This window comes from Medicago sativa, chromosome 7 (assembly GCF_051527215.1).
Source record: "Medicago sativa cultivar Bolivia chromosome 7, Bolivia_mono, whole genome shotgun sequence".
Classification (NCBI taxonomy): domain Eukaryota; kingdom Viridiplantae; phylum Streptophyta; class Magnoliopsida; order Fabales; family Fabaceae; genus Medicago; species Medicago sativa.
In genome coordinates this window covers 75,941,653-75,966,238 of record NC_140755.1, presented here as the reverse complement: position 1 = coordinate 75,966,238, position 24,586 = coordinate 75,941,653, and the positions used below count along the sequence as shown (strand labels likewise).

Genomic DNA, 24,586 nt, shown 5'->3' with positions numbered 1-24,586 from the left:
AGTATTTTTAGAAAAAAAAATTAGGACGCACGAGAAACAATGGCATAAAATGTAATAGTCTTCAAATATACTATATCTTCTTTCATAAGAGGATGTGATTCATTGCTCAAAAAAAAAAAAAGAGGATGTGATTCAAGTCCGTATTTTTGTGTTTATTAATCGTCATTATTTACTCCGTTTTTAATTATGTTATGATAATACAGTGTTTCAAATTTATAAACGAAACTAGTCATGCACACATTCAAACTTGAAGATTTAATTCTAATTTAGAGTGTTTTCAGATTATATAATCGGAATCAAGTAAAGATGAATGTTGGGAACACATATTTTAACACGTATTTTTCAACACACTTTCTTTGATCGGATAAAATACACATGGGTCCTACCAAATTTATACTACGTGATTTGCATGATTTGGTTGGACACGTGTAAATTTTAACAAATTACTAAAAAAAGTGTGTTGAAAAATGTGTGTTAAAATATGTGTCGGAAACATTTCTCTCCTAAATCCGAATCAATCACAAAATAGGCCTTGAATTGTGTGCAACAACTTGTCGATCCCAATAGAAAACAAACTCTAATCCATAGCCAATGAATGCACCAACAACGTTGACATAGGACTCATCGATCGAACGGTTCATCATTTTTTTATGCAATAGTACAAGTTTTGGTAACGAAATGAAAGCACATTTAATTTAATCCATTTTTGTTTGTTTGTTTTGGGAAATACACAACCAAACAAGCCCTTATCACAATTCTCTTCTATATCTCTTACAGGCCCATTTCATTCTTTCTTCTCGCTCAATTTCTGTGATTATCCAACACTATTTCATTTCTTCGGTACTCTCTCTCTCTCTCTCTCTCTCTCTCTCTCTCTCTCTCTCCGTGATTTTTTCTTTTACTTTTTCTTTTTTCATTCAATCATTAGCAAATAGAATAATTCACGTGCCCCAGTTGTTTTCAGATACAAAAGTTCAAATCTTTTAAGGTGGGGTATGCCAATTTTGATTTTGGGTCAGCTTGATGGGATTTTATTTTGATTCCGAATTCAGATTTCTCAAACTGGGTCGTTGAAATTTTATGATTTGCTTTGATGGATTGGTTTTGCTATTATTATTGTTATATTGTTTGTTCGTGTGAAATTGATAGAAAAGAACTGAGAAATTGAAGATTTTGATGTTGTCACTCATATGATGTGATTGTTTGTAACATAGGAAGGAAACTAACATGATTTGATTGAGTGAATTTTATATATGAATTTTAATTGTGGTTGATTTGATGAAAGTTCTTTGAATGTTTAGTTAATTTCCGTTAATGTATATATAAACATGGATGTTGATTTGATGCACTTATTTGCTTATTGGTTTCAATGATGTGTCATAGAGAGAGGAAGATTGTTCTTTTGGATGGGTGAATTTAAATAACTGTGGTCAGCCTTATGATATCTATCAAATCCTTTTGTTCTTGCAAATAATCCTCCTTTGCCTTTGAACTTGTGAACCAAACCTATGTTTTAGAATTTAGAGTGCCTAACTAACCTATGTAGCACCGATAATAAAGATTGAAGACACGTACGACACTGACCCATCTGGTTACGTTCAATTATTTCATTTTCTCAAGTTACTACTGGTTTTGACGTGTAAGATGTTGTGTCTGTGTTAGTGCTTCATAGGTACTACTAACTAATCTATGTAGCACCAAAAATAAAGATTTAAGACGTGTCTGACACCAACTCATCTTGCTACGTTCAATTATTTAATTTTCTCAATTTACTACCGGTTTTGACGTGTCGGATGTTGTGTCTGTGTCCGTGCTTCATAGGTACTACTTACTAATCTATTCATGTACTACTTACTAATCTATTCATTGACGAGTTTAAGAACATATTGTTTAGATGATTATAGATAAGAAAAAAGGATCATTTCTGATCTCATCCAAGTTATCACCTAGAGACAGAAATCACAGAACTAGGATTGAATGTTCTGTATTTCAGAGTTTGAAGAACAAATCTCCAACCTTGAAAGCTTAGCCCTATTGTAGTCTCAGTTGGAAGGGATGTTATAATGGTGGAAATTTCTCCCACCCTCACCAGATATCACCTCGGTTGTATCTTTATGTTTCCGAGGATGATTTTTAGGAGATATCCTCTTGTTTATGACAAAAGACAGAGGCATCATTTAATCCGTGTTGCCAATCCCATCAAGTGAAAAATAATAAGCCTTTTGTTGTTGACAGGGATTAATTGGCCAATCTGTGTCTGCTCGAGTGCTTTGAACATTGTTTGTAAGATTGGATTACCACGGTATGATGGAAAGTTGGGAAATATCTTGCAAGGAATGGGTATTTGGTCTGGTGGAGAGTTACTGCAACCTTCCAATGAAATCAAACTGGGTTTGGGTTGATATAAATAAAAATAGAGTAAGTAGAGTAGAAAATTAACGTAGGCCTAATACATCCAATAAAAATAGGGGTGCTTCATGCGCCTAGCAGAAAGTTTCATACCTGAAGGCTGATTTTTGTTATGTTTAGTCCCTTGATTGAAGGCTGAGTCAATAAATGACAATGGAAAAGAAAATTCACTGTGTTGTATATTGAAATCTAAAGAAGCTCAATGTGTTTTCACTTTTTCTGATATTTTAAATGGAGTTTCTCCATTGGATTTGATGGTTGCAAGAAATATGAGTATTCAAGCATCTGTTTTTTGCATTCAAACAATAGTTCTGCAGAAGATGTCACTTACACTGTCAAGCTTTCATTGTCTTAACTAAGTTCTCATGGCTGTGCTAAATTTTTAGTCCTAGAAAATTATCAGCATTTTGAAATTTTTGATAGTAGCTTTGTGGTTATTCTTTTGAATATAGTTTAACAATTTTGTTCGTGGCACTGATTTTTTTTAGAGAACTCTTTAAAAACAATGCTATGGAAAGTAAGATTAGTAAAACCAAATTCTCATTGCCCTCCTCATTTAACATGAACCGTGCTGTGATTTTGTTTATGGCAGTGATTACTAATTAGCATTGAAAATGAGCACATTGGATGCAACCAGGGCAGAACTTGGCCTTCTTGTTTTATATTTGAACAAGGCTGAGGCAAGGGACAAGATATGCAGAGCGATACAATATGGTTCCAAATTCTTGAGTAATGGAGAACCTGGTAAAGCGCAGAATGTTGACAAAACAACCAGCTTAGCACGAAAAGTTTTTCGTCTATTCAAGGTTAGGTTAATTTTCTCTTTCTTTTTGAAGTATGCTAGACCATTTATCCTTTTTTTTGTGTGCCCATTTTGGTACACGCTTTATAACGAAATATCCTCTATGATTGATTTGTTTAAAGAAGACGAGATCTGTTGTATGCTTAATATTCTTTGTTCGGATCTGACTTCTAAGGGACACAAGTATAAAAGGATAAATTTGAGAAAGTCTAATACTTAGCTTGTTTAGTATTACTCACATATAACATTCCAATATATTTTCTGACATGGAAATGATGTTGCCATTAATTAGTTCATGTAATAATACTTTACTCTTTAATTGCAGTTTGTCAATGACCTGCATGCTCTGATAAGTCCATCACCACAGGGTACACCCCTCCCCCTAATTCTGTTGGGAAAGGTATGATATTTCTTAGGACATTATTATCCTTTTCAATCTTTAATTTATTTTCCTAATGTCTTGTTGATTTTTTTTTTTTCAGTCCAAGAATGCATTGCTGTCCACTTTCTTGTTTCTTGATCAATTTGTGTGGCTTGGCAGAACCGGTGTCATCGACGTAAGAAATAATTGTTTCCATCAGCTCCTTTTGTTTGCTTCTGTATTATTATCATCCAACACTATACACGGATTTTATTGTGTAACTACAGAATAAAGAGCGTACCGAACTAGTTGGCCGGATTTCTCTCTACTGTTGGCTGGGTTCCTCAATATGTACCTCCTTGGTTGAGGTTTGTGGCTTATATATACATCTTCCTCGTTGATGCTAACAAATATACATGCACCAATCATGCCTTTTTATTTCTTCACTTTTTTTGACCTATTGTATGACATTTTATGTGTTTGATTAGCTCGGGGAGCTTGGAAGACTTTCTGGATCAATGAAGAAGATAGAGAGAGAAATCAAGAACAGTAATAAATATGATGTATGTTGTCCATGCATGTGTATAAATTCTTCGAAGTTTCTGTCTTTGGTTTACTTTGGGACTGCAATTTCCTTACCTTTATTACTTATGGATGCAGAATGAGCAATACCAGGCCAAGCTAAAAAAATCAAATGAGAGGACTCTTTCACTCATCAAAGCAGGCATTGATACAGTGGTAGCAGTTGGACTGCTTCAGTTGGCACCCGAGAAAGTCACTCCCCGTGTTACCGGGGCATTTGGATTTGTTTCATCTCTAATATCTTGCTATCAGGTACATGTTACTTGCTTGTATTATTAAAGTTTGCTTCTTATTTTTCTTGGAGTCCCTAAAATTTTGTATCTGCATACTATGTGTACGCGCACACATACCAGTGTTGTCAATAGCGTGCTACAGAGGTGTAGCAGATGGGAGCAGTCTCTTTTCGCTAAAAGACACGCAGTAGCAGCCAAAATAGCTGCTGTCCGAGCTGCTAAAGCTATCAGAATGATATAACAAAAACTGCATTATCCCTTACAGTTTAAACATTAGGCCTTTTTTACTCTGGGTATTTTTGAAATTTCACAATTAAAAACCACCAGGACAGCATTTAGACTTCTGCTGGACTAATGTCATTTTCACCCTCTCACTAGTTTAGTCACAGATTCACAGCTAGTTGTTGAGTTTTTATCTATATATATATTATAAACTATAAAGAAGTTTCAACATAGGGCCCAGCCTACTATCCGTTATCTTGTTGTAGCATTTTCGGGGTCGGGTGCTATACTCGGGTATCCAAGATTTGATGACACTGGCACATACCTTTTACACAACTAATGAACGAGGCAAACAAAATTAGAGATTACTCGATAGAGCATAATTTGTGTTGACAATGTTCAAAATTAAGAGTTTAATAACTACACCCTGATAGTATAAACGAGTTTTACACGGCCGTTCAATTATATGTCACTATCTTGTCAATAGATCAATTAAGTTTTTAAAGTAATATTGTGATGTATCATGATGGTGAAATATGATTAGACCTCTGTATTTATTTGCATTTTCAGTTGAAAGTCATTTAACTAAAACTTTACGATAGATAAAAATGTGCCCCTCTATCATTGAAGGGTCATGCTCTTTTTACTTGCGCTGCAATTTTGCTTAGGAGTATTACCTTTCACTGACAACGATCTCTGGTTTGTCTAATGCAGTTGCTTCCTCCTGCCTCAGCTAAGTCAAAAACATCGTGAGCAATGAAAGAATAAACTGGCTCCCGTCATGCTTCTTTGTTGTTAAATAATTGTATGAATTTGTCAGGAGATATTAATCGGTATGGTTTTCGTCTTAGTAGAAAACAAGGCCCTGTTTGGACTTGTTTTCAGAAACCATTTTATTGTTCGGATTTGGTCCTTTAAACTCCTTCGATTATTATAAATATATAAATTTATACTCTGAATTTATGCAATGTCAAATTATCACTTTAATGTTTTGTCGTAAAATTACATCAATTTTTGCGATATATCGAGTTTATAATTGAAGAGAAAATTTTGATGCTTATAAATGAAAGAGTTGTATGACGTTGTTGTATATTTTAAAGGACTAAATTGATTGTACATTCACAAATTGTTTTTCTGAAACTTAATTTTAGGATTTAATTTATAGACACGGTTAAGGTAAACAATTTTTACACTGCCAATCAATCATAATTGTTAGATCATTTTGTTTTTTTTTTTTTTTTTTTATAATCACATTCATAGTCACATGTGATTGGTTGTGATGAGTTGACAGTGTAACATTTTATAGACGGATAGTGCATGAAAATTAAACTCTTAATTTTACTTCGTGATTATCATTGATTTGATCAAATTCTTTAAGCTATCAACTTAAGAGTATATTGATTTCTCTTAAAATTTGAGTGACTTTAAACTATGATGTAATTTTACACGAAGATTGAATGAATATACTTTTTATCTTGAAGATATTTTTCACGCATATGTAACTGCATCCAAACTATGCATTTCACAATTGATTCTGATATTGGTATTATGGTGTCCGCATCCATGACTCAAACATGGTGTGATTTGCTGCCATTTAAGAATTTTTGCTTGTTCTTTGAAATAAAGGCTAAAATTATTGCATACTCATGCCAATTCTTTCCATTCTATGAAGGTGAAACAAGAACCACTGGTCGATTCTCATTTGAATGTAATTAGAAGTACAAATTAAAGGGTTTTGTTTTAATAATTTTTCACCCATAGGATTTTCAAATTAAAATAAACTTAGAATTCCTTTATTTACGAAAATATTCTTATAAGCTTATAGATATTTATGAAGAAGCCGAATTAGTTAAACCAAGACAATAAGCCATTCTTTAAAAATTCATAATTTATTATAAAAAAAAAAATCATAGTTATTCTGTCTCTCTCCCTCTCTAAAAAAAAAAAAAAACTATAGCTATCCTTTAAACCAAAAGGCTGGGGTAAGGAGTTTTTCATTTAATCTACAATTGATTCTCACGTTAACATGTTACTTACGAATTTTTTCTCTGATTTATTTTCATTTCAATCTATTTGTACTATTTCTAAGATAATATTCTGGAGGGGATCAAATTATGTTGCATCCTTAATTTAAGCAAGTTTAAATTAAGTTAAATCTCATTCCTGAAAGTAGATATAAATTCAATGTAAAAAGAAGAAGATAGAGAAAGTAACTAATATGATAATGGTGCGATGCAAATGTCTGAAAGGAAGATAAAAAGACGGAAAAGAAAAAAGAGTCATGTATATAAAAGAAATTTTCTTGGGCAATTGATCATTTATTATATGAAACTTCAACGCTCAAAGGTTAGGGCAAACCAATAGACAAAGATGTACCCGACCAAATTTGATAATCCTAAGTAAGATCATATGTGTATTTTTCCAAAAGAGCAAATGTTGGAGAGAGTGTTAGAAAGAGAATGTTTATAACACTCCTCGAGATACAAATATAGTCAATGATAGAAACAAAAAACACAATTTGTAGACTCGAGGAACCAATGGAAAAAACCTCATCGTAACCATTCTCCATAGACATAATGGCTTCCAAAGCTTGAAAAGCTTGTTGCACAAGTCAATGAGTTTTGATAGAGAGTCCCTTTAATAGAAGTCGTCAACCACAACGGTTATTCTTTGACGCCTCTACCCTAAATCCGATGTACGGCACACATTTCTTGCTTATCAGTATATTCGTAGTTCAGAGCTTGAACAAAAGTCTTTCTTTTAGAGAATGGTACGCAATTGATCATTGAGAAGATAGAACGGACGGATGAGGGTAAACTCCACCAGAGCTCTCTCTTGGGGAAAACATGCATCCTAATGCTTTAGGTGTGTAATCTTTTTCGATAAAGAGTAAAAAAATGGTATTTATTTTCTATACTTAGAAAACAATGTATACTTACTTGATAACATAAATGCATAAACAAATTTGGCACCTGATTCAAACCAGTTTTTCATTATTTAGAAAAATACTCTAAAAATTGAACAAAACAGAAGAAAAGTAAAATCAATAAATTAAATTAAAAATGAGCCTTACAAGCCAACCCTGTTTTGATGGATTGTGCAGGACAGATCAAAACAGATTGGAGGGTGAAAATCCGAATTAGCTCCACTGAAAAGGACCGAGTTAAACAAATAAACATGACATACTCAACCAATTAAGTTTCTGGGCTTCTGGCAGACAGTTAGTACAACTACAGCAAGGAATTTAATTTAAACATATTACAATCCAAGACTATAAGATACTGAGAATAAAAATAAATAGTAAACTCACAGAAAACCTGAACTTAAAAAGGTTACAGTATACATAGAAACATGTTTCATTGCAACGACTCCTCGCCTGAAGTTTCTTAAATTTTCGTATCTCCTTTATTGTTTGGGGGGTGGGGGGTCGTCACAGTTTATACCAGCAAAGATCACAAGGGATTATCTTCATCAAAATCATCTTCAATTTCATATTCTTCTTCATCCCAACCATCCATAGCTTCTACTCCCATTACTTGTGCCCGCAATATATTCACAATTTGTCGGAAATTTCTATCAGTTATGATTGCTTCAGACTGATTTTCAGAAGTCACTGTGGGTTGACAGTTGGGCCCGTGGTTTCTCTTCAATACAAACATTCCAGAGGGCCCAAGAATATCAACAGTGAATGCTGGTGACAACTGAATTCCCAGAGCTTGAACATGAGCAATACTGCATTCACAATTGTAAGTCAGGAACTTTGCACAAGTATCTACAATACTATATTTTTTTATGCAATAATCAGCAAAAAAACTCATAGTCAGGAACGTGCCCCTTTTTAATCAAACCAGAGTGTGTCCATTTCTTAACTTATAGATTATGTAGCTAAAAAACTCATTTTGTTGCATCTTGCTCTATCAAAAACTACTTGGGGAAACTTCTTAAAATTGAATTATAAGTGTAAAATAGAACAGAGACAAGGGTAAATTCAAATTCAACAACACTTCCCTATTAATGTTTAACAAGATTTTGGTGAAAGTTCATGTTAATCTTTATAAAAATTGGAGAAAACAGCCCGTTAGAATTTTAATTTTCCACGAATGCACCAACCATTAGGTTGAAAGTAGGGCTGGCAATGAACCGAACCAACTCGAAAATAGTTCGATACTCGATTCGATAATTGGTTCGTTGAACTTGGTTCATGAACCAAATGAGTCGAACTTGAGTTAAAAATTAAGTTCGTTAAATAAATGAGTTGAACTTGAACTAAGTATGGTTCGACTCGTTTGGTTCATGAACCAGCTCGATATATATATACACCCACTTTTTATATAATATAGAATTTATTACAAGCTTCATCTAATAATTATCAACTTTTTTCATAGGAATAATTACTTATTGCTAATTTGAATAAAAATCAAAGATAATTGTAATACTAGAGAAAGGGAAAAAAAGTTAATGCCCACACAAAGCTTTTAAATATACATGTGCATAAAAATTGTCCCACATCGGGGAGTTTTGAAAAGAGTAGCGAGGAGGAGTATATACAAATATGAGCAGTGCATTACTAAAACAATGTAAACCAATAGTGATACTATTATACTATATGCTACAGTAGTAATATATAAATTGCTACTACCTTCTACGGTAGTTTTATTTCAATTATATTTTTGTTATTTTTTTAAAGGTCAAAATCATATATTTTTGACAAAAAAACCTTTTTTCTCAAAAAAAAAAAAAGTTTTGAAATATGCAATTCGTGCAAATGAAATGAACCTAACGAGCCGAACCGAGTTGTTCGTGAACTTTAAACGAGCCGAACTCGAGTCGAAAAAAAGGTTCGTTTCGAACTCGAGTCGAGTTTCGAGCCGAACCAATCCTTATCGAGTCGAGTCGAGCTCAGACAGGTTCGACTCGACTCGACTCATTTCCAGCCCTAGTTGAAAGGCAATAATCAGCAATGACATAAAACAATATAAAAAAGAAAACTAAGAAAGGGGAATGAGGGAAAATATTGATTGACAGATAAATATCTTCTGGAGAGAGATGCCAAACGTGCCCGAATTAAGCAGCCTTTAAACCAAAAATTTTAAAATACTGTGGTCCCATCTACCAGGGTCTGGGCATTAAACTCTAGCCTAGGTGGTTATATCAGCATAACAAATGACTCTTATAAAAGAGGACACAAAGGATGTCGGATCATTAATACAAGGCTAAAACATTATACAGTTCACGTGCAATAAGACAATAGCTAAGCATAAATTGTTATCTTTTGCTACAAGATAGAAATAACTGAATTTCAGTTCGAAAGAACAGCAAAGCATCAAGCCAGCAGCTAGACAAACTCACTGTAAGATGAAAGAAAGGAGAGAGAGAAAGACAGTTTCAGAATTCTGTTTTTATTTAAATGATTCTGATTTCAGTTACGAAAGGTCGCCAATAGCTTTATATAACTGTGTGTCTGTGCCTTATCCTTCAATAACAATAACTTAACCTATGTCAACTATCTGAGTTGGTTACAACTGTCATTAATCAAAGACAGCTGTCATCTAACTAAACCAACTTCCATATTCCCCCCCCCCCCCCCCCCCCCCCCCCCCCCCCCCACCACACAAACACACACCTCCCCCGCGAGCTCAAGGTAAATGTCCAGTTTGTGTTGTGGAGCGTCTACATCGACATATTGTTGAGTTAGAACTCACCCTTTTAAGTCATGCCTCCCTCCCTTTATCATGGGACCATGCCTTTCTTACTGCAATATACCTCATTAATAGATTACCTACTACCTTTCTTAACTTTCAAATAGCACACACTGTCTTGTTTAACCAGTCACCAGATTATAACTTCCTAGGGTTTAGGGTTTGAGAGGATAAATAAACCACTCAATCCAGGCATGGTTCCATGTGAGGCAATACTGCTCAAAACCTGACTTGATTGCAACCGTATGCCTCTAAGTATAAAAAGACCATGAAATGCAAACACCTTTCAGCAGTACTCAGGTTAAAATCATTTGTGCACACAATACGATTAAATTGTAGTTAAAACCAAGTGCTCCATCAGGCTTATTGTGAATTTATATAGGATACTACACCTACTATGCCAACAATTTTAATAAAACCTCAACACACAAGTTTGCTAATGAATAAACGCACCAAATGTATAATAAGCCATCCATTTCTTGCCTCTGTACCCTTTCCAAAAGCTCAATCTGAAAGATACCACCAATACAGAGTACAGGTTCTAGAAGCGTGAACTTCTGTAGCCGGTTTTCCTGTTCACAAGGAATCGTTTTCAGAAAAACATAAAACAGTTCCGATTGTTAAAAACATTAGTAGAGTGTTACTGAAGGAAAATTATTTGAATGTAGAGTTATATTCAGTCGTGCAGCTTTCATTTTATTTTTATCAGCAACGTCATGCTAGGTCATTCTACTACTTTGGAGGGTAATACAACACATTTTCTGATCATCCAACAAATTTACTTTTCAATTTACTTGCAATATTTATAGAAGAGTGTCCTTTTAAACAAAGCATATCTAGTTTTTTGTATCAAGCATCAAGAAATCAATGCAACAGAAATTATTCAATGAAAAACAAGTACAGAAACTAGCTAAGTACAAACCTGAGCCATTGGAAACTCCGGTGATGTATAGGTCCATACATACTTTTCACTTTCATCAGCTATATTATCTCTTTTTTTGGGTGCCGTTTCACCAGCTAAATCATCTAAAGAGGCTTTAAGATGACCCATTTTAAACCTAACAGATTTTGCTGAATATATAGGTGACCCCATCTGAAAGTGAGCTGGACAGTTAAAAAATATTGTTAGCGAAAAAACATAGGAAGTCAAATAAATGAGTCGAGCACATAGTTTCTGAAGATTTCAAATATCACCTTGGAAAGGCTGAATATTGATTTCTGTAATAACACATATTTGAGAGGTCAAGTGGTATGTTAATGTCTCGGGTACATTGGGATTACTTTGTCCACTACTTGACCAATAGGAAAATCTACCACCAATGTTGTCTCTTTCCTCAAGAGTGTGATCAATGCTCTCCTGAGGGAAATTATCAGTGCTAGAAGCACCAATTGCCTTAGCTATGCAATCCTCAACAACAGGAGATAAGCAGGATTTGGCAAAATAACTATAGACTCTGTGATCTTTCTGAAGAGCTGGACTTTCCATAGATTGGCTAGATCCAACCTCTGTGTGTCCATTTACTCCATTCTGGTTCAGTTCAACAACACAAGCAACTCTAGATAATTGAGGAAACATTCTCAAGCACAACTGCTTAGAAAGGCCATTTGTAACCACTGCAAACCATAACATCAGTTAATCATTGCAATAAATATTTTCAATTGAAATTTGTATCTATTGAGAATGAGAAATCCAGTTGCGACTGCAACCCACTGGTAATGAACTTGTTTCTTTCATTTGATAGGTGCCTTTATAATTTATTTATTTTGAAAGAGATAGGTGCTTTTTTAATGGAAAGATAAAAATAAGTAGAATGCAGAATGTAAAAGAAAACAAGATCAATATAATTCACCTTCAAATCCCAATGCATAACTCATAAGTAACAAGGATTGCTAAAATAATACATCAACGGGAAGCCAATACTCAATCCTATCCCATATCAAGATCAAATAAAATTCATTCAAAACATCTTCTAATCACTTTCCAGCCAAATATACTAAATGATATACTGACCATGTCATAAGTCTCTATTTAAGACATCAAACCAGCATTTTTTTTTAAAATTAGCCATAGTAGGATCTAAACCAGTAGTTCGTGGAGATATTAAATTTCACAAAGTACAGGGTATGTCACATATTTATATTTATTCTTGTCAAACAGCTGCCTTATGCCTGAGTTAGCCCCCAAGTCTGCGTCAAATTTACTCAGTTACATAGGTACTCAAAGGTCTAAAAAATGAATTGCCTATCCCAGTAACTTCAAAGGTCCAAAACTGAAAGTGAGTGCATCTTAGAGGGGCCAAAACAGTGCTTTACTGTATATTATGCTAAAGTAGTTGAAACAAAGAAAGATGCTAATAAGAAAGCATTGCTATGACAAGTAGGAATTCTTGTCATATAGAATAATGCTTGGTGCTTGAAGTAGTTAAAAAGAAGATAGTTTCTAATAAGAACTAGTTGTTACTATGATATGTACATATTTTCATCATAAACAATGCTTAGTGCCTGGATTTAACTTTAAGTTGTAAAGGTGTGAGCAGTATGAATGAGGATTTAACCTCTAGTAAAATATAGCAGAGAGAGCACAATTCTAAAAGGACAAACATATCAGAAGTAAAATGAAATGTAAAACATATGCCATCAAGGATCTAAACTTGAACTTCTCATGAGACTGAGGCATAAAAATAAAGTACAACTATAACTCACCAAAATGTCGCCAAGATCGTGAAACACAGCAGACACGGACTAGATCCGCTGGATCATCCAGACACTTGAAAATTTTGAGAGACGTATCGATATCGATCAAGCTGAGAAAATCGTTAGAATGGTCCATCATGGACATGGAAGTTGGTGAATAAACCAAACTAGGTTATCTTCTCAAACCTACAAAATTGAATCAAAAGGTCAACTACAACAGTTGGCAATGGCATTGTCAACTTCAAAAGTGAGGCAGAAGAATCAAATATATATACAAAAATTCGGTCCATATTTTATAACATTTTTTAATTGATCAAAGTGATTCCTTCTTATTCATGAATATATAAAACAAAAATTGAGACAACAATTCCTGCCCAAAAAAATAAGGTTTTTATTTTTTTTTACTTCCTTTTTCTTATTCCTAAGATACATAATTTCAAAATTCAAAGTAATGGAGTGACAGAAATTGAAGAAAAAAAAAATACCCACCAATTAGGTCAACAATCGAATCATGGCACAAACAGATAATAGTATAATACATTGCAATTCGCAAGAGAGATAAATCCAATTACTGTCACATAAACATGATCAACTTAATACATAACCAAGCAAATTCAAAATTAAAAAACGCAAAATTCAAAGGAATTGAGAAATGGGTCATGAAATTAACGTAATTGGGTAATCAAAACCATCGTAATCAAGACAAAAAGGTTTTAGGTTAAATTATTAACAACAAATACTGAATTGAAAGAGGGGAAAGAGAATGGAAAATTGAATTGAGAGGCGAAATTTCTGAAGAATAATGAAAATTGAAGGCAGAGAGTAAAAGGGTATACGAGATTATAGAGAAATTGAGGAGAAGATCGAAAAACTTTAACCTTTTATGAGTCCATGATGGAAGGAGCGAAACCCTAGAAGTATAATCAAAGAAAATCGCAGAAGAGAAGAAGAAGAAGAAGAAGATAGGACCAAATTACTTTTTAGTAGTGCAAAGATTGGACCAATTAAGAAAAATATTTCAAATTTTTTTTTTGATAGCTATTTTTTGAGAGGAAGAAAAATATTTCAATTAATTAATTTGTGTATACATTCAATTTAAGTGATGTATTATAAAAAAAAATTAAGTGATGTGATGCAATAAAAAAATTAATTTAGGTTTTAATCTAAATTTTTGTTTTTTGAGGAGAGGATTTAATCAAAAATCTTTCCTTAAAAAAATCAAAAATCTAAACTATATTTTTTATATATAGACATTAGAAAAAATGACAATAATCATAGAAACATACAAATACAAATTGAATAGCTGAGATCCAAACCTCAGTCACGACGTTTGACTTAACAATTTTGACGTTTTATCGAAGTCATAACTCAATTGACAAAAATGTTGAAATTACTAGGTCAAAAATTACTATATTGATGTTCGAACCCAGACACCTCGGCTTATGTGTCTGAATTTACAGTTCAAACGGTACTTTATGCTTATATTTAAAGAGATGAATGATTTTAAGGTGACATTTTATTTAATAATTTTAAAAATAGTCAAATTACATTAAAATAAAATACAACACTACATAAAAAATATTTGAAACAATTAAAATAAACCTTATTTGACAAAACGGATAGAAGAGAATACATTAATGTTGATATTTTTTCTATATAGAGTTAAGCGCAATAGAAAAACGGATAGAAGAACAGACTGATGTCCATCTTTCCGTTAGTTTGGATAATGTAAAATGAATGAAATGGAAGAGATGAGTATCAAGCCCAATGGAAATGAGAGTGAAATACAATAAAGATTACATTTAATTGTTTGAATATTTTATGACATATAAATTTCTCATTCTTTTTCTTTTTTGATGAGAGAAAGTTTAAGTGAGTTATGGCAACTCACCATGACCAAGTCAGCGCTTTAGCGGGAGTAGAATTAACGACTTTGTAAGTGACTCGCTTTCGTACCAATTAAATCAATTTTCATTAACATAAATTTTTCATTTCATTATTTGTAAATTGAATCGAATACAATGACTTATAATTTTTCATTTCATATCTATCCTTATTTAAAATAACACTAAACATGTACATCACACCATAAATTATAGGGCATGGCATTTTTTTATAGCACGATATGATATTCCTTTTTCTAATCTCATGGTTTTAAAAAAATTTAAATGAATATAGAGATGCAACATCGAATATCAATAATGTTAAGCATATATAAAAGCGGGATCTCGCGAGAAGAGGATCACGATTTTGTCTTGAACATACATTTTCAATTTCTCTATCATGTTGACATTTTAATTGATCAATACTTTATTCTTGATGAGTTCGGGAAAATTTCTTTCCCTTTAAATAGCACTGCTCTATATAAAAACATTTCAACAAAATCAAAAACCCTCAATGTCAAGCATGTTGGGTAACGGCATTTACATATGGGTGAAGAAGATTTTGCATGAAGAATGGATGTAATAAGCTCACAAATGGATAACTGAGGAACAACGTGATAAAAGTAATTAGGAAGGTAACAAAAGATAGGATAAATAGTATATTAATTGTTGTTTTTGGATTTCCAAACTATTGTATTTGGATTTCCAAATTCTATTATCTACCGAAGTTGTTACTAGGTTGAGTCACGACCAGGTCGCTCTCTTTAAGACGTTTCGTGGCACTACCCAAAATTGTGCAAGGTAGACTATCAACCACGCCGCCTCCAGGATAAAACAAGTCCAGCTACAACTGTGCGGTTAACTACTGCACCGTAGAAAACCGTTCGAGAATTACACCTTCAAATATGGTACTAAGACCACTCATTAATACTGAAACCAATTTAATATGGTATTATTACCATTCTATATGGTGCTAAGACCACTCAAATATGGTGTTTCCACCATTCTAACTTTTAAGTTCTCCAAACTTTCAATATGGTACTACGACCACTCAAAATATGGTGATACCACCATTTCTCCTCAAATAGAAAAATATTTAAATAATTTATATACTGTTAAGATCATTCATAATTCCGACGGGACATTATTATTACGAAAGGGACTATGATCTTAATAGTACTCTTTATTCCGAAGGGACTTATATTATCGAAAGGGACTATGAACTTAAGACCACTCTTAATTCCGAAGGGACATTAAACCGAAAAAGGGACTATGGTCTTAAGAACACTCTTAAAATATGGTTCAATCGATTGATCGAAGCCACTCGATACGGTACGTAACCGCTTTATTTGAAACCGAAAGGGACAGAAAGGAGTAGAAGCAGAAGAAACTTGTTAACACAAGTCGGAGGGAGAAGAGAAGAAAAGAATTCCCGACAACTCAATGAAATTCTTTTCGGTGTGTGGAATGCATTATGTGAGCTCTCTATTTATAGAGAAAATTCACAACTAATAAGTGAGAAACTTTGGGAACAAGTAATATGAGAAACTTTGGGAACAAGTAACATATTACTTTGCTATTAAGTAATTCACATATTAGATCTAGTACAAAAATATCTTAATTGAGTACTAAAATATATTAAATTTAGTACAAAAATATATTATTTATGTACTAAAATATTTTAGCAAAACTTGGGGACTAAGAAAGCACTTTCTAATAATGATTAAATTAATTATTTAATTTATCATTTCCAAATAATAAAATATATATCAATATATATTTTTTCTCTAGTGCTTATGTACCCCCATTAATTAGAGGTACACCCCCACTATATAAACACTACTAATGTGTGTGTTCCATCCGATGTGGGACTTCCACTTTTTTCAATTCACACAACACTAGTTCCACCCAACATGGGAATTTGTGTTTAGTCTTTTTACTCAATTTCCACACATGTTCCAACAATCCCCCACTTGAATTTAAAAAATGGTTTCATAAATAACGTCAAAAACGTCTCCATAAGATTTGCTAGTAAACAAAGGTGTCGCGTACAACTTGAACCTTTACATAGCGAGTAAAATTCTGATTAACAAGAGTTGCTTACAGCATTGAACTCTATCTCAGACATAGAACCCACACACAAACCTTTTCTTAAGGTGTATTCTAAAAGCCCGTGCGTTTATGGCCTTGCACGTGTATCCCGGTTTTAACGAACACTCTAGGTATTCTGCCCCGAATCCCATAGGAACCGGCCCTTAGTTCCACATTCGTATAGGTGAGTCTATCAAGAGTACTCCTGTAGCTATGTACTCCACTCCAAATAGAGTATAGATCTCATTAAGAGTTTCTATTATCTCATCCTTCTATCGCTGCAGGAATCATGCTTTCTTACTTTTATCATAGCATGTTCTATCACTTGTGACTTGTTATTACCCATTGAACCTATTTCTTGGGATCTCCAGTCATGTAGGTTGGGTTACCATCACTTGTGATCTTTGGGCATTAGTCCCATCCTATTGGATGTGTTTAGGACTTTCTTTTTAGTAATTCCTTTCGTCAAAGGATTAACTAATTCTTTATCAGTACGTACATGATCTACTTTAACCGTTCCTTTTGAGAGTAGCTAGCTCTCTAATCCTTCATGTGTTCATGCCTTAATTATCGTCTCTAACGATTCTCAATTATTGTAATAGCTGCAGACTATCACAATGATTTAACACTTCGAACAACGGTTTCACCCACTAAGGGTTCTCAGCTAGCAAGTATCTTATCAACTTGCTTCTTCACTAGTTTTCTCTAGTGTTCTCATCTCAGATTAATTCCATAGTGGACTGAGTCAATATCATTTGTTTTAACAAACAACTCCTCTAGTGATGCTCAATGTGCAAACACTAGTCGCTAAATATTCATCTGAAGGATGTTCTATTTGATATATTGTACAATTTAAGTACAATAGGTTACTCCTCATGAAGTAATCCTAGAGTCATAGTCTTCTTAAGGCACCTCATGACTCTTTCTATAGCATGACAATGCTTCTCATCCGTCTACTAGTAAACTTGCACAAGAGTTTTACGACATCGACAATGTCGGGTCTAATACATTCAGTGGCTTACCTAAGGACTGCCAATGATGCTCGCATATTCTGTTTGTTTAACTCCATCTCAAGTGTTCTTACACTTGGATCATGATATATGATTGCAAGTTTACGGTGAAATAATAACATTTCATTAAGAACTTCTCAACTTTGTGAGATTTATCAAAAAAGTTCTTTTTTTCGATCTAGTAATCTTGAAACCAAGAATTACTTCAACTTTGTCTAGGTCTTTCTTATCAATGTTATTGATAAACAATGATTTCACATAATTCATAACATGAATCTTTAAATCAAATATGAGCAAGTCGTCTTCATAGAGACATATGATCGTGCAAATATTATTTGTCACTTTCATTCACTTTTTACTCATTCGATAGCATTAGAATGTCAAATTTTTCATGCCATTCCTCAGGAGTTTATTTTAGACCATACAAATAATTATCTAACTTACAGACCATGTTTTCTTGTCCATGAATCGCAAAACTTTCAGGTTGTTTCATATAGATTTCTTCTTCTAGTTCACCATAAAAAGAGGCAACTTTCACATCCATTTGGAGTACTATCGAGTTATGAACGGCGGCTAAAGAGACTAGTACTCTTATGGATAGCATTTTCGTGACTGGTGAATGAATGTCGAAGAAGTCTATATTTTTCTCTGTCTAAAACCTTTGATTACAAGGAGGGCCTTGTATTCATAAACCGTACCATCAGGTTTTAGTTCTTTTTCCCAAAATCCAAATACAACCGATTGATTTTGCAACTATGAGACAAGTAAACCAAGTGTCATGTTTTGTTAGACTCTAGAAGATTCATTTCATCGTTTATTGCTTTTTGCCATAATTCAGCATCCAATGAGGATATAACTTCTTTAAGGCTTAATGAATCTTCTTCCAATGTATAAACCAAGTTCATACTCTTTAGCAATTTTAGCTTTCTTACCTCCTTGAGGTTCTATAACATCTCATATGATGTTTTCATAACTATTTCTAATTACATGAATGTGATTAGATATAGTGCCCCCACTAGTTCTTAATTTTTAGAAGGGAATTTAATTTACGCCCACTAGTGCCTCCACTATTCTTTAATTTACAGGGGTACTTACTTCATAGAAATCAACATCTTTTAATTCTATGATCATTTTAACATTTAGGTCCTAAAACCTATATGCTTCGTTATTTATAACATACCTAATGAATACACATTCATAGGCTCTACTAGTGAGTTTAACTCTCTTGGGGTCCTGAAGCCAAATATAGTCCGGACAATTCCAAGTTCAAAAATAAGACAAGTTGGATTGTCTTTTCTTCAAAAATTTCTTAATTAGAATTTTTGTTCTTAGACTTGGGTACTCTATAAATTTCAATTTTCGTTATAAAAATTGAACATTCAAGCATATCAATTTTATTTTCCAAAATTCACAGTCATCAATAAATATGATAAAAACATCATTTTATCATTTCTAATTTATGTGTCATCAAATTCACACATATCATAATCTATTATGTTTAGAGATTCATATTCTCTAAATTCTGATTTATATGAACTTTTGGTTCATATTTCTTGACTGCAATAAATAAATTTGTCTACTCATATAACGTTGGAATTAAGTCCAAGTTACTCAAGTTTAAAATTAAACGCTTGTTCACACAATAAATTTTGATATGTCAAATATTAAAATCACACAACTAATAAAATAGAAGGAGAGTTTAATTTTGAACATACCATCAAAGGTGCAATCTTTTTGCACAAGAATGTATGGTAGACAAGTCTCTCTTTAAGTCTGAGTGAACTCAGTCTTATTCAATAGAAATCTGAAATTCAAATTCTTTCCAATTTTTAGAGTAACTAACTTCTCAGTTTTAGCACTCCGTACCGAACTAAAGTCATGCTAGTTCTTTTAACCGATTAACCAAGGCAATTTCCCAATCTGGTTATTCCAAGAGCAATAAGTAGTAACAAATGAGTCCATCCCAAGTGACTATTAGTACATTAGCAACCAATATCTTTAATAGTAACCAGTAAAAGATTTGCTGCCAACGTTGACTTTTCAATAGCACCCAAGAGTGAATTCATATCCAACGTGTAGGGTTCATACTTTTATGTAATTGAATAAAAGTTCTTTAAAAGCGTATTCTTACTTAATATCAACGGTAAGCAAGTTCTGGCTTCTAATGTCAAGTAAGGATCAACGTTGCTCTTCGTTGAATTTTAGTGTTGTTGTTTGAAACAACAAACACTTCGTTGTTTCAGTCGAATGTAATTTTATAGCTTGATTTATCCTTAATGTATTTAGGGACAATTGAACCTCAATAAGTAACTTCTTCGGTAGACATTGCAGATCGAAACGTCTTAAAATTGTTGTTTTTGGATTTCCAAACTATTGTATTTGGATTTCCAAATTCTATTATCTACCGAAGTTGTTACTAGGTTGAGTCACGACCAGGTCGCTCTCTTTAAGACGTTTCGTGGCACTACCCAAAATTGTGCAAGGTAGACTATCAACCACGCCGCCTCCAGGATAAAACAAGCCCAGCTACAACTGTGCGGTTAACTACTGCACCGTAGAAAACCGTTCGAGAATTACACCTTCAAATATGGTACTAAGACCACTCATTAATACTGAAACCAATTTAATATGGTATTATTACCATTCTATATGGTGCTAAGACCACTCAAATATGGTGTTTCCACCATTCTAACTTTTAAGTTCTCCAAACTTTCAATATGGTACTACGACCACTCAAAATATGGTGATACCACCATTTCTCCTCAAATAGAAAAATATTTAAATAATTTATATACTGTTAAGATCATTCATAATTCCGACGGGACATTATTATTACGAAAGGGACTATGATCTTAATAGTACTCTTTATTCCGAAGGGACTTATATTATCGAAAGGGACTATGAACTTAAGACCACTCTTAATTCCGAAGGGACATTAAACCGAAAAAGGGACTATGGTCTTAAGAACACTCTTAAAATATGGTTCAATCGATTGATCGAAGCCACTCGATACGGTACGTAACCGCTTTATTTGAAACCGAAAGGGACAGAAAGGAGTAGAAGCAGAAGAAACTTGTTAACACAAGTCGGAGGGAGAAGAGAAGAAAAGAATTCCCGACAACTCAATGAAATTCTTTTCGGTGTGTGGAATGCATTATGTGAGCTCTCTATTTATAGAGAAAATTCACAACTAATAAGTGAGAAACTTTGGGAACAAGTAATATGAGAAACTTTGGGAACAAGTAACATATTACTTTGCTATTAAGTAATTCACATATTAGATCTAGTACAAAAATATCTTAATTGAGTACTAAAATATATTAAATTTAGTACAAAAATATATTATTTATGTACTAAAATATTTTAGCAAAACTTGGGGACTAAGAAAGCACTTTCTAATAATGATTAAATTAATTATTTAATTTATCATTTCCAAATAATAAAATATATATCAATATATATTTTTTCTCTAGTGCTTATGTACCCCCATTAATTAGAGGTACACCCCCACTATATAAACACTACTAATGTGTGTGTTCCATCCGATGTGGGACTTCCACTTTTTTCAATTCACACAACACTAGTTCCACCCAACATGGGAATTTGTGTTTAGTCTTTTTACTCAATTTCCACACATGTTCCAACATTAATTTTGTCTAATATCCACAAGCAAAATAATTTTGTATCCTCCACACATTTTTTGTTATAGAAAAACATGCTTATAACATTTTATTAGATATATCAAATCACAAATGCATCCATTAAAAAAATCACAAATGCATGATGGCACATTAATAAAGGTATGAGAGTTAGTTAAATATGTGGCTACCTGCGTTAAGGTGTGAGCGACCTCACTTGTTAGCATAAATTTCTACAATTATTCATGATAGTTATGTATTGTGTAATGTCTGTGCTGCCTCGGTGAAAGGAATCCATCACCTTCTTGGACTCAAGAATAAAATCAATGTTATCGAACACTAGGTCATGCACCCATAGTAACACATAATATAGCTTTAATGCTTCCCCAATATCAACTCAACACAACAAGAAAAACCAAAGAGTCTTTGTGATCGCGAAACAACAGTTATCTTCTCGGATACACATATCAGTACTCATCTTATGGTGATATGAGGAAAACGAGGCGTTTATGTTACACTTGTACCGTAACAGAGTCGGTCTCGACCGTCTCTGCCCCCAACACCATTCGGATATTGATGCACACCATTTCTGGTATTCAAACTGCTATGTTCATTTGCTTTCACCACATTGGTCAATCTCCAATCTTCAAGAAGAGGGGTAGCTCTCTCCGAAATTTGGTTACTTGTTTCGTCAACATGGACTCAAGTAATCATTAGAGCAATTGGAAAACCAGTGATGATTTGCAAGTTTTGTTTGAATGATCAATAAGGTCGCTAACCTTAGCATTCAACACAATACTAGAAACTTTACCCTTCAAAGCTCGTAAACAACTACTTTAGTTGATATTCTGTTGAGAACTTAAGCTCCGCATTTAATTAGTGCCTCTCCTCATAGTGATTTTGATAAGGTAGAATAGTATATCATGCTTCTTATCATATCTTTAAGAGTTCTATTTGGTATACGTACACCATTAGAAGAATCTCACATGTTGTATTTTAGAATGGTCCCACATTAATTTCTCTTGGCTCTCACAAACTCCCCCTCCTATGCAAACAATGCAATTCATTTCTGCACCAACACTCTATAGCATCCCATCATCTCATTTTAGCTAAAAAAAAAAAAAACTCATTTTATTCAATGCAACCTTTTCACTTATATGTTAGGCCTCATTGGCAAACTGCTCAAAAACCAACAATCAAAAATTTTCTCCAACATTAGCTCTTTATATAACTTCCTAATTTTACTGTTGATAGTTTTTCATTCAACTCATACCAAAAATTGCTTTTTCTCGTCATTATTCGGCTAAATTTGAAAGGGAAAAACACCTGTGCACAACCAATAGTTTGTATCGTTCCAAGAGTCTTCCTAACTTTGACTAGAGATTCTATAGTGACTCAAGACACTGGTTTATGTTTTCTTGGTTCATAAATGTTATGTTTATGATGATTTGTTTTGTCATTCAAAAAAACTTAGCGGTTGTTGTCCACTTGTCTTCCACTCATGTGTAATTTTCTATAAATAATACCTATTTTATGTAGGGTTGCCAAGGATGATTTGATTAATGGTGTGGTTTGATCAAGGTTGATGTTCCCTTTACCGTTCCTTGTCACCAAAAAAGGCCATTTCTTTCTCCAACCCTTAAATAATGCTATTAAAATACCTTTAAAAAGAGGAGTATAAAGTGAGTTTGGACTGATAAGAAATATATACATGGGTAGCTATAGTTACTAGTATTTGTTGAAGTTCATGTATAAACGTTTATACACTTGACTACAATATTATGTAATTTTTGTAGCTAACTATAGACAAAATTATAATTATTTTAAGGAAAATGTTAACAAGTGCCCTAAGGGCATTATTTAAGCATATAAAAGTAACAACTTTTGCATTGGAAATTGTACGAGTATGACTTTAACAAGTGTTTGACTTATATTTTCAAGACATATTTTCCTTTTATGGGTTCCTTAAACAATGCCCTTAGGGCACTTGTTAACAAGACCCTTATTTTAATATATATATATATATATTGAGCCAGCCGTTGATAGAAACCAACTTAAAACATAAGTTTAAGACGATTTTGAACCGGCCAGTTTAAAAAATGTTTAATGGATCATCTTCATTATTCCATCATTCCCTCATTCTCCCTCATTTTTCAATCTCTCTTGATCTTCTCTCTAAAATCTAGAGAGAGATGGATACAACTTTATGAAGGAGGGAGAAAGGGAGAAGGATGGTAGAAAAGAATTCAAATTAGGGGTGGGAATAGGCTAGGCCGAGTTAGGCTTTGCAAGACCTGAGCCTGACCTGCCAAACTTTTTGAAAGCCTAAGCCTGGTCTGCGGCCTATCATAGGCTTACTTTTTAGGTCTGAGCCTGACCTTCTGAAAGCCTGATGTGGTCTGCAAGCCTATTTAAAGGCCTATCTCATATGAACATCTTTAAATAAACAATGCGATCTAAGTTTAAATAGACTAGCGAACTAATTTATCAATTAGATTAAACTCTGTTTTGATAATCAACATGAGCTTTTAGGAAATTTGACTATATATTATATATATTTCAATTCTAGTTTATAATAATACATTTAAATATACAAAAAAATTAATGTATATTAATAAGCTTAAATTACTGAAAAAGTACAAATTTTTATTTAATTCAACGTACAAAATATAATATAATAATAAATAATATCATTCATATTTGCTTAAATAGGCCGGCCTAATAGGCCTAAGAGTCCTTTTGAATGGCGTGTGGCCTGACCTTTTAAGCTAAATAGGCTTTTAAAAAAGCCTAGGCCTTCTCTGTTTAAGAAAAAAGCCTGACCTGGTCTGGCCTGTGGTAGGCTAGGTCGTAGGCAGGTCTGGCCTATTCTCATCCCTAATTCTAATCCAAAGGTGTCACTCATACTACAATATTGAAACATTTTAAGATACTTGCTTAAAGGTCCTATAAAACGGACTTA

General features: G+C 33.3%; 2 protein-coding genes across 4 annotated transcripts; one reads left to right on the top strand and one right to left on the bottom strand.

The window, feature by feature from the left end:
- Positions 1-796: 796 nt before the first annotated feature.
- PEX11C (peroxin 11c) lies at positions 797-5,568 on the top strand. 3 transcript variants are annotated; one of them, XM_085729870.1, is made up of 8 exons: positions 797-840; positions 3,002-3,215; positions 3,537-3,611; positions 3,694-3,768; positions 3,860-3,940; positions 4,061-4,135; positions 4,233-4,406; positions 5,324-5,568. In XM_085729870.1, the coding sequence occupies exons 2-8, from the start codon at positions 3,024-3,026 to the stop codon at positions 5,360-5,362; spliced, it is 711 nt and encodes a 236-aa protein (XP_085585996.1). In that variant the 5' UTR covers positions 797-840; positions 3,002-3,023; the 3' UTR covers positions 5,363-5,568. The 3 variants fall into 3 exon arrangements, with proteins under 3 accessions (XP_085585996.1, XP_085585998.1, XP_085585999.1); XM_085729872.1 differs by having other exon boundaries at positions 797-988; XM_085729873.1 differs by lacking the exon at positions 797-840 and adding an exon at positions 1,040-2,418.
- Positions 5,569-7,772: 2,204 nt separating this feature from the next.
- Positions 7,773-13,977, bottom strand: LOC146908563 (F-box family protein). The gene is made up of 6 exons (XM_085729869.1): positions 13,881-13,977; positions 13,012-13,188; positions 11,503-11,922; positions 11,231-11,412; positions 10,762-10,880; positions 7,773-8,341 (listed from the first exon to the last, which is right to left on the bottom strand). The coding sequence occupies exons 2-6, from the start codon at positions 13,145-13,147 to the stop codon at positions 8,062-8,064; spliced, it is 1,137 nt and encodes a 378-aa protein (XP_085585995.1). The 5' UTR covers positions 13,148-13,188; positions 13,881-13,977; the 3' UTR covers positions 7,773-8,061.
- Positions 13,978-24,586: the final 10,609 nt, after the last annotated feature.